The 12681-nt window shown below is 45.0% G+C and overlaps 1 protein-coding gene across 1 annotated transcript in view; it reads right to left on the bottom strand.

The window, feature by feature from the left end:
- Positions 1 to 248: 248 nt before the first annotated feature.
- The window catches only part of ppm1e (protein phosphatase, Mg2+/Mn2+ dependent, 1E), a 46730-nt gene continuing 34297 nt past the window's right edge, over positions 249 to 12681 (bottom strand). The window contains exons 4-8 of the mRNA XM_017419879.3: positions 10806 to 11005; positions 10311 to 10499; positions 10082 to 10225; positions 9679 to 9772; positions 249 to 9514 (exon numbers count right to left, since the gene is read on the bottom strand). Of these exons, the coding sequence (XP_017275368.1) occupies positions 8595 to 9514; positions 9679 to 9772; positions 10082 to 10225; positions 10311 to 10499; positions 10806 to 11005 (1547 nt within the window). The 3' untranslated portion in view covers positions 249 to 8594. The remainder of the gene's footprint in view (positions 9515 to 9678; positions 9773 to 10081; positions 10226 to 10310; positions 10500 to 10805; positions 11006 to 12681) is intronic.

Here is a 12681-nt window from a genome sequence, read left to right as displayed (position 1 = left end):
CATGGTGCCAATTCATGATGGGCCCTTCAGCTGGACACGGATGACAGAGCCGAACCTCTGCTTGTTTTCATCGTGAGAGAAGGAAAACGTTTGTTTGTTGTTTTTTTTAGTGCAAGCAGAGCGTGAGCGAGGGAGGAGNACAGAACTACGTTATTTTTTTTTATTGCATCCTTCAGCAGAAGACAAACCCACAGAAAGCCTTTAATGCGACGTCATTATTGCTTACAAAGAAAAAAAAAAAAAAAAGCTTTTTTTTTTTTTTTTTTCTCGTGTTCACGGACACGGTGCAGATTCATGACGGGCCCTGCAGCTGGACACGGATCACAGAGCCGAACCTCTGCTTGTTTTCATCGTGAGAGAAGGAAAACGTTTGTTTGTTGTTTTTTTTAGTGCAAGCAGAGCGTGAGCGAGGGAGGAGGTGGAGGATTCACCACGAGGAAGAACCGCCTTCGCCGCTCGTACAGATTGTCCGCACAAGCAGGACTCCGGAGCTAACTCGATAGTTTTGTCCGACGATTTCTGTCACTGTTCAAACTGTGAACCGGAGCACAGAGAAAAGCAGCCACGGCAAAAGAAAAAAATCAACACGGGGTAGATATAATACCTCAGCTGTCTGTGGAGCGGATACGAGCAGAATCACCTTCAGTTTGAGTGGCAGCAAAATAAGATCCTTTTATAATGACAACTTCTTCCATTTGGATTGGCTTTGGATTCCACCGATCTGATCTTTATTATCTTTAAGTTTCCCAATGAATTTAGTACTTTTGGTGCAGGAAGTAACAGTTTAAATCAAATTAGTTTTGCTCAGCTTGTGCTGAAACGCCTGCACGTCGTGAGCGTGTAACGTGATAAACGATGACTCCGGTAAAGAAATGTGCTGCCTGAGGTCAGCAGATGAGCTCAACACCGAAGGTTCCTCCGACCATTAATCCAAATGAAAGTCTATTTAATCTACGGTCCTGTGAGGCCTGTTAAGGATGCCTGCGTGGATTCATCGGTGTCGTAAAACCGAACCGTCGCTGGACTCCGTTGGTCCTCCGGGTTCTCCGAGGCTGAACGGAAAGCCGAACAGCGCCTTGGAAACCTTTTCCTGCCCCGTTATCTTCTCCACATTTTGTCAAGTTACAGCTACGCACTTTTAAAGCATTTCACTGGGGTTTTATGCGACAGACCATAATATAAACACGAAGACGGTCTTCAAACCCATAAAAGCCCAGATTAAAACCCAGAGCAGCCAGAGACCTTCAGAAGTCACTGACCTGGTAAATGGAGCCCATTAGAGTGTAATTTAATCTCAGTTTAAATCTAACTGTTCTGTGAAGTTTTCTACAGCATCATGAAGACCAAGGAACACACCAGCCAGGTCAGGGACGAAGTTGTCGAGACGTTTAAAGCAGGGTTCAGTTCTAAAACTGCATCCCAAGCTTTAGATTTCTCACAGAGCTCTGTTCAGGCCATCGTCTGAAAATGGACAGTGTGTCCCAACGTCCGTCCACCGGCAGGATGTCCACGGTAACGCTGGGGGGAGCTGAAGGTTCGTCGTCCTGCTGGGAGGTGAACCTCTGTCCCAGGTGTCTGTTGGTCTGTGGTGTCCAGTCCTGGTCCTGGAGGACCTTCGTCCTGCAGGTTTTCGACATTTCTCTGCTCTTCAGCAGGTCTTCAAGTCCTGCAGACGCCTGTTAATCACTTTAATTCAAACCAGGTGCGTCAGAGCAGAGAAACACCTGAAACCTGCAGAACCAGGACTGACCACCTCTGGTCTGTCCCAGTAAAATACTTTGAAGCTTGTAGTTGTAACGTAGCTAAATGTGGGCAAATTCAAGAAGTCTGAATCCTTTTTTCAAGGCACCGAATGACACGTGAGTACTTCCTTTTAATTCACAAATGTGAAGCCGAAAACAAATCACAATCTTGTAACCACAGAGCGGTGGTGGAGTGACTGTGAGGATATCTGGCTCGACTTGTGACCCCCCCCCCGCGCGTTTCTGCCCACATCTGATTGTTATTCAGCTGATTATTCTGCATAGATTAGTTGCTCTCACGACTTGAAGGCTGCGTGGAAGCACTTTCATGTTTCCAACCTTCCAAAGTTCACGGTGAAGAAGTTCACCGCCGCGAAACGGAGCATGGACGTAGGCTTTGTCAAGTGGATCTGTGCTGCAGACGGGCTTCTTTTAACTTCAACATTCACTAGTTTGCAACAATCCGACCTCGCGTGTGAAAGAATTGTCATTATAACGAGACCCCGACGCTGCCGTTGGCTCATCCGATTGACGGCGTCCGTCTGCGGCTCCAAATGAGGCCGAAACTCCCCAGCAGCTCCACGCGTTCGCGATCCCCGATCAATGGGCTCTAATCGAATCTCATCGGCAAAGCTAGATGGGAAAACCCTGCCAACCATCGACGCGGTTGAGCCGGGAAGGCTTTTATTAGAAACCACTGCAGATGGCATTATTTTAAATAATATAAAATTAACCTTTTTTTTTTTGTCCTCGAAATGTGTTTAATGTCAGGATAAAGAAGCGGGGTGAAACGGCAGCTAAGCTATGGCAGATCTACTATGACTCCACTGAAAGCCAGACAGGCTCAACACCTAGAAATCCTTTTTTTTTCTTTCTTTTTTTGTTAAATAATATCATATCCTCATCAGCATCTCCATACGGTAACAGGAGATTAGATGGTCTGATTGTTTAAAGTAAATATCTGTCCCAACTACTGAGCTTCGTAAAGCGTGGATTTTAAAAAAAACCCACCGATTTAAAAGACAAAATATTATATGTACACTCCTCTGGCACTCGCTCAACTTACAGCTAGTACTCAGAATATACACACACATCCATAGTGAATATTTTATGTGACTGATTTCCTTCCGCTGCCTGTTTTCTTTGCTTCTGAGACAAACACTGTGGTGAAACTTCCACGAAGGGAGTTCAATGGCTTTTAGTTTGAGCTCACAGTCCTGGGAGACGCTCCCCCTCCAAAAAAAAAAAAAAAAAATCACAATCCTTAAAACCAGAAACAAAACAAAAAAGAATAAATAAAATCACCTCATGTTGACCTACTTCACCACATTCTGGGACATGAAGTACATTCTGCTCCACTAAAGCCTCTAGGCAGTAACTCCACAGCAGGATCACAGAGAAAAGGGACGCGTTGCTTTTACAAGGACACAGAAATGACCGGTTTGTAAAAAAAAAATTAAATAAAAACAATGAATAAAAGTAAAAAAAGATGAAGATGACCCTGTTAACATTTCTGAGTCTAAAATCAAAAGATGAAAGTGTAAAGAACCCTATTAAACTGTTGCTCGTGTTATTGCGTGAGGCTAAACGTTTTATTATTTTACATACGACGCGGTTTTGTTCAGCTGCAGGCGAGAAACTAAAACTGTCCCCTTTTCAGGATTTCCACAATCGCAACCTTGGTCCCGTTAATCGGCCCGGCAAAGATGGTGGGAGCAGCAGAATTTACGTTCGATGACTTAAAAAAAAAAATCACCGAAATACACGTCGGCACCACAGAAGGCAACGATTTCTTCCACCGTTATCTTCGATTATCAAGTTGCCTGAACTATTTATTTTACTGTCAAACCAACAACATTTTGGTACTTAAATCTAAAACATTGAGTAAGAATAGATATAGAAACGGTGACTAAAGTGGCAGTAGATTAATGGTCCCATACAAACATTAACTTCGCCACCATTGTGCCACAAAACAACTTCAACTAAATGAACTACGAAGCTGGTTTCTGCTGTTACAGATCCATGGTACCAAAATATAATGTCTACCTGCTCTACATGTTGGTTTTCAAATATATGTTGTATTTTTTGTAAGTACCAGTGATCCAGAATGGGATACATCTAGATAATTAGTGTTTTAAACGTGGAGATATGGAGTTACCCAACATGGACGCTGGCTTGAATTAAAGGAATAAATCGCAAAAATAATATTTTCAGTTGCTTGACAGCTATATGAAGCTGTGTGGGAACTTTAAATAATGGTATTCCTACCGAATATTTCCTAACAACTAGTAAATTGTTTATCGTTTATGTACAAAAACACCTTTTTGTTTTTCAACAGCAGCCCTTTCCAGTCGGGTATAATTTTAAGGAAACTTACTCAAAGCCTAAAAAAATAATTAAATAAATAAAATGCAGCTTGTTTAGGTACACTTTCCTTAAATGTCAAAGATGTAAGTAATAGAAAAATGTCTTCTAAAGAAGCAAAACGTTAGCATTCATGCTAGCTAAAGGTTAGAAGATGCTAACTTTTTTCTGTTTGGGATGTGGTTTAACTTATTGTTTTTAAAGAAGGAGAGCATTAAAGGTGTATTTATCAATGGCTCATTGAAGATGTTTTTACAAAATTCTTGCTTTAATATCAAACGGACGCCGAATTTTCAACAACCTAAATAAGCGACTGCTAACACGATAGCTAGTTTTGATGCTATGCTAACGATAGCCGCCTTTTAGAAGTTAACTGACTGTTATCAAAAGAATATGGATTTCAAACATGTCCACGGGCTGCTAATTAATCTATTTTTTCCCTCTGTTTTTATTTATTTGTTTAGTTAAATGTTAACGTATGATATGTTCACTCTTACCTGAGCTAATAGGTTTTTAACACGTTCTACAGTGTTTAAAATTTATTTTGTTTCCTTTACAATTTTAAGAATAGGCGAAAATGAACACAAACAACCTTGTCTTTTTGCTTATTTTGTTCATAACTGGAGATTTAGGTAAAAACAGCAAAGGGAAACAACAACACTAAGTATTTAGTTCTTTGAAATTGAAAATAATAATTTTAACATGTGGCGTGGTTTGCTAAACGTTTGTTTATAGTTTCACATTTAATGTAGCCGAAGTGTTTTAACAGTTTAGTATCACCAAGTTAACTGAGCTGAAAGCGCTTGTTAGCGCTCTTATTCTGTTTTTAATGTGTTTTCATAAACCAGCAGTAGGAGTGTTGTTGGGTCGCGCTGTTAAGAGTAAATTTATAGGATGGATAATTATCCGTGCGAGTGCAGTCTAATGAAGGATTCCTGCGACCCGATAACAGAACCGGAGTGCACCGTGTTAGACAGCAGCGAGGGGGTACTCCTCTGCAGAATCTGGAGCAGACCAGAGACAAATCCAATTAATCTGTTTCCTGTGGGAGCCTGTCTCGGTGGATTACACACAGGGAACTAACTCTACGCCGCTCATGACTTGGATGTTTGCTGTATTGTTGCAGAGGGACTATTAACACCCGAGCTTTGTTTACTTAGAGATTAATCTCATACTGTGAAGCTGTTGAAGCACTAAACGTGTTCAGAGATCCTTCATGCAGTATGAAGAACGTTTTAGGAAATAGCTTTTTGGTGGGAAGCTCAAAACCGCCCTCAGATCTGTTTCAACGTCGTAAATATGAAGCTATTAGTTATTTTAGCTTCAAATTTAGACTAGAAACTGGTGGTAACGGCCAGCCTGGTTCTGTCAAAGAGTTTTTAATTAAAATACTGTAATTTAAAACAAGCCGTTTAGGCTATATTTATAAAAAAAAAAAAAAAAATGCAATGGGTCACCTAAATTATCCAAGATACATTTTATTTAGAAATGCTTTTATGGTACCTTTTTAGGCCATTTTCTATGTTACTTAAGTGCAATTTTACGTACTTTTTCTACACTGTTGTGCTTTGGTTGTCGTTTTATTTAACAGGCTCATCTCTAAATCAGCTTACGCAGCTAGCTAAGCCTGTGACTGATATCACTGTGAAACATTGTGGGAAAAGTATTTCAGACTATTTAATTTACAATTCAAATAAATTTTTATAAAGGTAGTTTTCATTTTAAACCTCTGTACACTCAGGGTAGCTGTTTCCCCTTTTTCGGTTTTAGTCTCATGCTAAGCTATCAAAGTACCTTAGCCTGCGGGGCTGCTAACGATGCTAACAAACTGCAGCACAACTCTGGATAATTGTCAGACTAAGCTTCGTATGTTTTAATAAATGAAACACAAAAAGAGAACATTTCATTAGTGAAACAGCTCGTGTAATTCGAGATAACAGTCGGTAATTATTTGATAAGCTAACAGTGACTTTGCACTGAGATAATCTTAACACTACAAACAAAGAAACCGATTTGTTCTTTAAAATAAAATTAAGGACTTGTTTATTAAATTGTATGACTGACATTGATCAATTCTGGTGTCCTAAACTGCATTTGGGTTTGATTTCAGGGGGAAATAATAGTCAGTCTGATATCTGTTTTAAATATTACGATCGAGCCGAGTTAAAGATAATTACAACGATCATACAGATGCTGAGAGTGGTTTGAGTGTTCTTGTTTCACCTCTAGGCACATTTCCCAAAATGTCAAACCGTTCCTTCATACTGGCCCAGATATGTTGAACGACCCCACAGAAGCCGAAGTCGGCATTTTCCTCAACGATGGCATCGATACACGAGTCGTCTTTTACGTTATAATCTGGAGCGGGGCTGTCAGACTCAGGTCCACAAGGGGGCCAAATTTAAAAACCTGGTCCTCGCCAAGGGCCAATCTCGGTCAATATTTATTACAGGAAAAAAAATAAATTAACCTTGTTTTTTGAGATGGAATATGCAAATTTAGAATAGGAATACAACTGACATTTTCCAAATGTAGAATTTAGGACAAATGCATAAGGAATAAAAGATCAAATTGTTTCTTCGGCCTTGCTTTTCATCAACTTTCTCAAGCGTCATTTCTTGGTCGTGAATTTTATCATAGTTTAAAAACAACCTTAGACTTTGGAACAGAAAGAAAATGCAGAAAGGAGACTCTCTGTCTGCGAGTTTGATCGCTCTCGTTTGACGTTTCTTTCCACTTCAGAATCAAAGTTTACTGAAAGCTTAAACCATATTTTTCCTGGCTTTGAAGATGGCCGACTGCCATGAGGCGTCCGCACTGAGCGTGCTCGGTTTTTAAGGGCGTGACGGAGACTGGATCTGTCACAGGCTGGTGAGGCAGATCGAATACATTTAAAATTATCAGGTAAAATGTTAAAAAAAAGGGCCAGATTTGGCCTGCGGGCCTTTAGTTTGACACGTGGAACTTTGTCTTTTTGCAGCTTTCAGCTGTCCTCCCCTAACATTTATGCTAGTTTTATAAAGTCTGCTGGAAAAATACCTCTTCTCTGTGGGTTTTGTGCCAAAGTAAAACACGGCAAACAACAACTGAAGCCACCACCCAGAAACCCATCAACCCAGGAGTGTATCCCATCTGGACCACCGGACTACATGTGAGGCTTTTACTCAGGGAAGTGAATTCTAATCTTTTATAATCTGTCAGTAAATGTTTTTATCTGTAGACAAATTGTTGCTGGATAATTGCTGGGTCGTTGACTGCATGGGAGGAGGTGGGGAGGGGGGGCAGAACAGAATGTGCCTTCAGCGCCGCAAACCAAGAGCAAGAACTGTTCCAGCCTCGAGTGTGAACGTTATTCATCTGCCACCAAAGGATTGCCGAGGGGACCGAAAAACAAATAAATAACTAAATACAAACGGAAAACCAGAGCTTGACGTGACGCTCGGTCACTTTACATTCCTGACATCTGCCTCACGACAAGACGACACGTTTCACAGAGAGAAAAAGGGAACGCGCGAGAAAAGACCATAACTGTAACATAAAAGGTGTTTGTGTACTTATTAGTCCAAGCTCTGTTAGTTACAATAAAGGGAAAGAACAATTCTACCGTACAGCTACAGAGATTTCTGTTCAGTGGGACCAGTTCACAGAAGTGCCTGTCATGACAACGTTATCGTTACGGATATTACTTTTAGCTAACACTGTCAGAAACAACGTTTGTGGATTGAGATACGCTATCTGCTTAGTAACAATAAATTACGGCACAGAAACGAGATGAGTCGCTGATGCTGGGAGGGGAAAAAAGGGGCGAATTCTTCCAGAGGGATAAAACTTTTAGGGTAGACTCTTCTGGCCACGGTTGTTTTCTCTTCTTTTTTTTTTTGGAGCAACAAAACTTGCCCATGTTATACATTTTAGGTTTGTTAAAAATAAATAAGTTCTCTCTACAGACGGCGGAGCAACCAGGCACATAAATAGACGTTTAACGCATCTCCATGCTGAATTCAAATTAAAGTTTAAGAACTCGAGGGTAGTCCAAAGCAGGTTTAAGCTCCTATTTGCTAATAACGTGTCGGGGAGTCCAGGTGGGTTGGTTTGTTGCTTTATTTGCATCGAACCGCTTCTGCAGTTTCTAGGATTTGTTTCACATTCAGCCTGAAAACATCCTGTTTGTCCAGAACTCTGAGCTTCGGCTTCGTTCGGACGGATCAGTGGTCACAATGGAGAGGACGCAGTTTGGACTCTGCCCAGAGCGATGACGAGCAGGGCTTGTGTTTAGTGGGCCAGCTGACGTTTGGAAACACTTTGACTTCGAACAGAGAGTGCCAGTCCTCTAACAGGGACCGGATAACCACACGACGACTGGAGGAGCCACAACTACTTACTATCAAAGAAAGACGTGTTGTTGAAGGCAAAGGTGGGCAGGCTGAGGGGCAGGAGGAGGACGAGGAGTGGAGAAATGATTGAGATGGTTTGGTTTGGCGTGCCCCTTCAGATGGTTTGATCACAGGGCAGGTGAGGGTGAGGCACCACCACCTCAGGCCTCCAGTTGGAGTAGCACCGCATGTGGCCAGGTGGCATCAGACCTAGCAGCTCCCCGGATCTGCTCGACCACCTCCGGCCCCATCGGCGAGCAGCGGAGCCAGGCCTGTGGCTCCGCTGCGCTGCTCGGCCTAACAGCATGGCCGTCTGGGGCCACAGTGGGTCCGTAAAGCTAGAGGTGCCGGGCTCCTGGAGCGGGATGCGTGACCTACTCCTCAGAGGGTAGCTGTGGGCGACCGCGAAGAGGTCGGGGCTAAAGGTGAAGCAGGGCTTCCGCCAGCCTCGGATCAGGGAGATCCGTCCCTCCAGCGACGGCCCCAGCAGGCTGAGGCTGGTTCTGTCTGTGAATGAGTCCGTTCGGTCTTCGTAAGCGAGGTCCGCAGGAGCCGAGCACTGCTGCAGGGGCCAGCCTCCACGGCTCTTCCCCCCGATGTCCGCAGAGCTGCCTCCCTCCCCGCCGCCGTCACGCTCCACCCTGACAGCTTCGTCTTCCTCCTCCTCGTCCTCCTGCTCCTCCTCCTCCACCTCGGCGACCTCCTCCTCCTCCACCGGGCCCTCCGCCACGCCCTCCTCCTCGTCCTCGGCGCTGGTAGGCAGCGGAGAGCGCGGGTCCCGCAGGAACACCACTATGACAGTTATATTATCGCTGGAGCCCGCGTCTCGGGCCGAGGCCACAAGCTTGTGGGCCACCATGGTGGTGTCCCCGGCGTTCTCCTGGAGATGGTCGCTGACCACCCGCACCGCCTCATCCGGACTCACGGTGTCCCAGAAGCCATCGCAGGCCAGGATCAGGTAGTCTTCGGAGCCGTCCAATGGGAAAATGCCGTGGTCTGCGTCGCCGCAGATGTAGGGCTTGTGCTCCGAATCACCTGATGAAACAAGATGCAGAAGCGTCCTCTAATACCGTTCACTTTGTTAAATTAGAGTTCTGATTCACTCATGTGGGTGTTCAGATTCTCAGATAAATTTATCGTGAAATAACACCGAAACCAGATATTTCAGTGGCACCGATTTGAATCGACTTCTAATGTACCTATTGCTCTGGATACAGACAGGCTGCCGTTGACCCGCCATGTGCCGAACCAGATCACGCATCCTCCCAGAGCCTCGATCCTCTGCTTCTCATCCTGCAGATACACAACGATGGCAATCATCTGCGCAGCAAATGACTCACGAGGGTGCTCGGTTATGCAATTGAAGTAATGGTCCACTCAAAGTGCTCTTTATTTAGTTAGACAGCACTATTGTTTGGGGTGGATAATAAAAAGAGTGTTCTCAAAACGGCAGGAAACGGGGCTTAATTTTTGACAGCTCGAGAGGCTAACACGCTCACATTTGCCTGGTAGGCGATCGTGCCGCGTTGCGTTCAGCGCAGAAGTCGGCACCAGAGTCCAAACTTAACTTTGGGTTTGTGTTTGTGTGCGTCTCTCTCTCACCTCTCTGTCTGGTTTATGTGGCTTCATCAGCTCCACCACCTGCCCTCTCCTGACCAGAATGACCTGGGAGTCCCCCAGCCAGGCCACATACAGGGTCCGGCCCCGCAGGAACGTCACTACACCTGTCGTCCCACAGCGCAGGTTCTGCCAAACAAAAAACCCATTGACAGCGCGCAGTCAGGACGATGGACAGGGCAGCAGGAGGAAATGATGAGGGCCGATGTTTTACCTCTCGGGAGGCCTTCCTCACAAAACGCTCGTCGGTCAGCTTGAAGGCCCTGCAGAGCGCCTCGATGGGGTCCTGGCCGAAGCTTTCCTGACGGACCATGTTCACGTGGAGGTGGTTGGCGGCGTAAATGGCAGCGTCCACGCCGCCGTGGCCGTCAAACACGGCAAAGAAAGCCTGCTCCTCCTGATCCTGAGAGACAGAAAAATTGCAGCCGTGACATTAATGCAGGAATATCGAGTTAACGCCACAGTTTCACCCACGCACAATACTGTCTGTCCAACAGAAAAAGGCATACAGTACAGGTACATATGCTGGATAAAAGGCTCCTAAAATAGCGAGTTTCTAAAGACGCCTGGGGAAAGTGTGACATTCAGATGGAAAGGTCTCCTGGAAAAGAGTCACGCCGTCACATCAAGGCTTCTCGGTTTACAAATTACAGCGTGTTACAGCAAGAAAGCACATTTTAATGTTAACGTTAGCGGAGACGAGATGCACCTGGATGTTGAAGAGCGTGTTGAAGTCGGGGATGATGACGTGCTTGTCCTCCATCTTTCGCCTCATGTTCTTAATGGCGTGGATGGACGTTTCGTAGTACGGCTGCGGGCGGCGGCGGAAGGGCAGCTCCTTCTGCCAGAGGCAGCAGTTCTCAAACAGTCTGTTGAACACCGTCCGGGCCAGCTTCACCGCCTCGATCTCTGACGCACACAAACACAGAGCAGGTCGGGGCCGACATGTTTACGCTCACTGGACCGCACTTACTGACGCTACACGGAGCACACGGTGTTGTTTTAAAGTTTACTCCTGCTTCCTGTTTCTGATCAGCAGCTTAACGTTGAGTTCAGAGTCAAACATTTAACAATAAATTCCACCTTTAACGCGTTTTGTGAGCATCAAACAGAGCTCCTGTTGGCCTGAAAGGGAGCCCTGCTTTGTCATGGATCTGGATTTAAAAACTCCTCATCCTCAGCTAAAATCGAAACACTTGGAAAAAAGTAAATTTTCATCTAGTTGCTCAAGACAGCGGAAGAGAAACGAGCATCGGTTCTCTTTGTCCTGACAAAAGCAAAGGCTGTGCCAGAGTTTTAATTGAACATTGTAATGCTAGAATGGCCGTCTGCGCCGTCTTTCCTTCGTCCTCTCACAACCCATCTGCTCTTTGAAACATTAGGCCTGCCTTTTCCGTGTCCTTCGTCCCCGTTTCTCTTCCCTCCACTTGTAAAAGTACGATCAAATCAAATCAGACGTCCCGGTATGAAATCGCTCTCTCGGCTCGGACTGTTCTGCCTCTCCTCTGTGCTCCGAGTGGAGAAGTTTTCTGGGCCGAATCGCGCACAAAAGGCTGCTCACAGCACCTTTTCAAACAGCTGGAAATAAAGAGCAAATTGGAGTGCAGCGAAGCACCGGCAAACAGGATGTGATCAGCCATTACACAACACGAGAATTTGTAGAAAGCTTGCACGAAATGCCTTTTTTAGTCTTTGGGCTTCAGTGCACATCTATTGAAATTAAAGCGTTACGATTCTGGGTAGAATTAGAGATGTGGCCCGTCTACTCATGTTTTTTTGTTGTTTTCTTTAAATCTAGAAAAACCCAAACCATGTTTGGAACTAATGTTTTGTGTAATGAAGAAGAGCGCCATGTTTGTACCTATGATGACATGATGGATTAGCATAGATTGCTTTTCACAAATTTAACTAAATTGACAATATCCTTGTCAGTTTTTAAAGGGAAGGGTCTACGCTGGAGCTAAAGGCAGCACTCCACAGCTCCTCCTGGGAAATCTGGAGGTTTTTCCAGACCAGTTAGGATGTATATAATTCCTCCAGCGAGTTCTGGGTCTGCCCTGGGGTCTCGTTCGAGTGGGGCGTCTCGGGTCCAGGGGGCGTCTCAATCAGATGCTCAAAACCACCTCAGCTGAAATGCAGAGGAACAGCAGCTGAGCCCGGCCGCCCTACAGAGGGATCTCGTTCTTTCAGTCATGATCAAAACCTCATTCCACCCCTCATGACTGCCGGAATGTAGACGGATCAGAAAATCCAGAGCTTTTCTTTTTAGGCTCAGGTCCTTCTTTATAACGGCAGACTGGAGTGACGCCTTTGAACAAGACACTAAGATACGTGACCCTCTCTGAGGCAGAGACTCGTCCCCAACCTGGAGGGAGCGCCCCAACTTTTCTTTTACAAACAGGGTCTGAGACAAGAGCCAGACCTGACCGGGTCCGATCCACACCAGGAATGAGCTCGACTTTGTACCACTAATGTGGACACAACACCTGCTTTGGTTACTCCAGCTTGGAGGACACGATTGTAAGCCTTCTCCAGATTCCACAGAACGCATGTGGACTGGAGAACCAAACTCCTGTGACCCTCAA

This window comes from Kryptolebias marmoratus, linkage group LG13 (assembly GCF_001649575.2).
Source record: "Kryptolebias marmoratus isolate JLee-2015 linkage group LG13, ASM164957v2, whole genome shotgun sequence".
NCBI classification, from domain to species: domain Eukaryota; kingdom Metazoa; phylum Chordata; class Actinopteri; order Cyprinodontiformes; family Rivulidae; genus Kryptolebias; species Kryptolebias marmoratus.
Note: the sequence above shows the minus strand (reverse complement) of the source record. Positions and strands in the feature narration are given on the sequence as shown.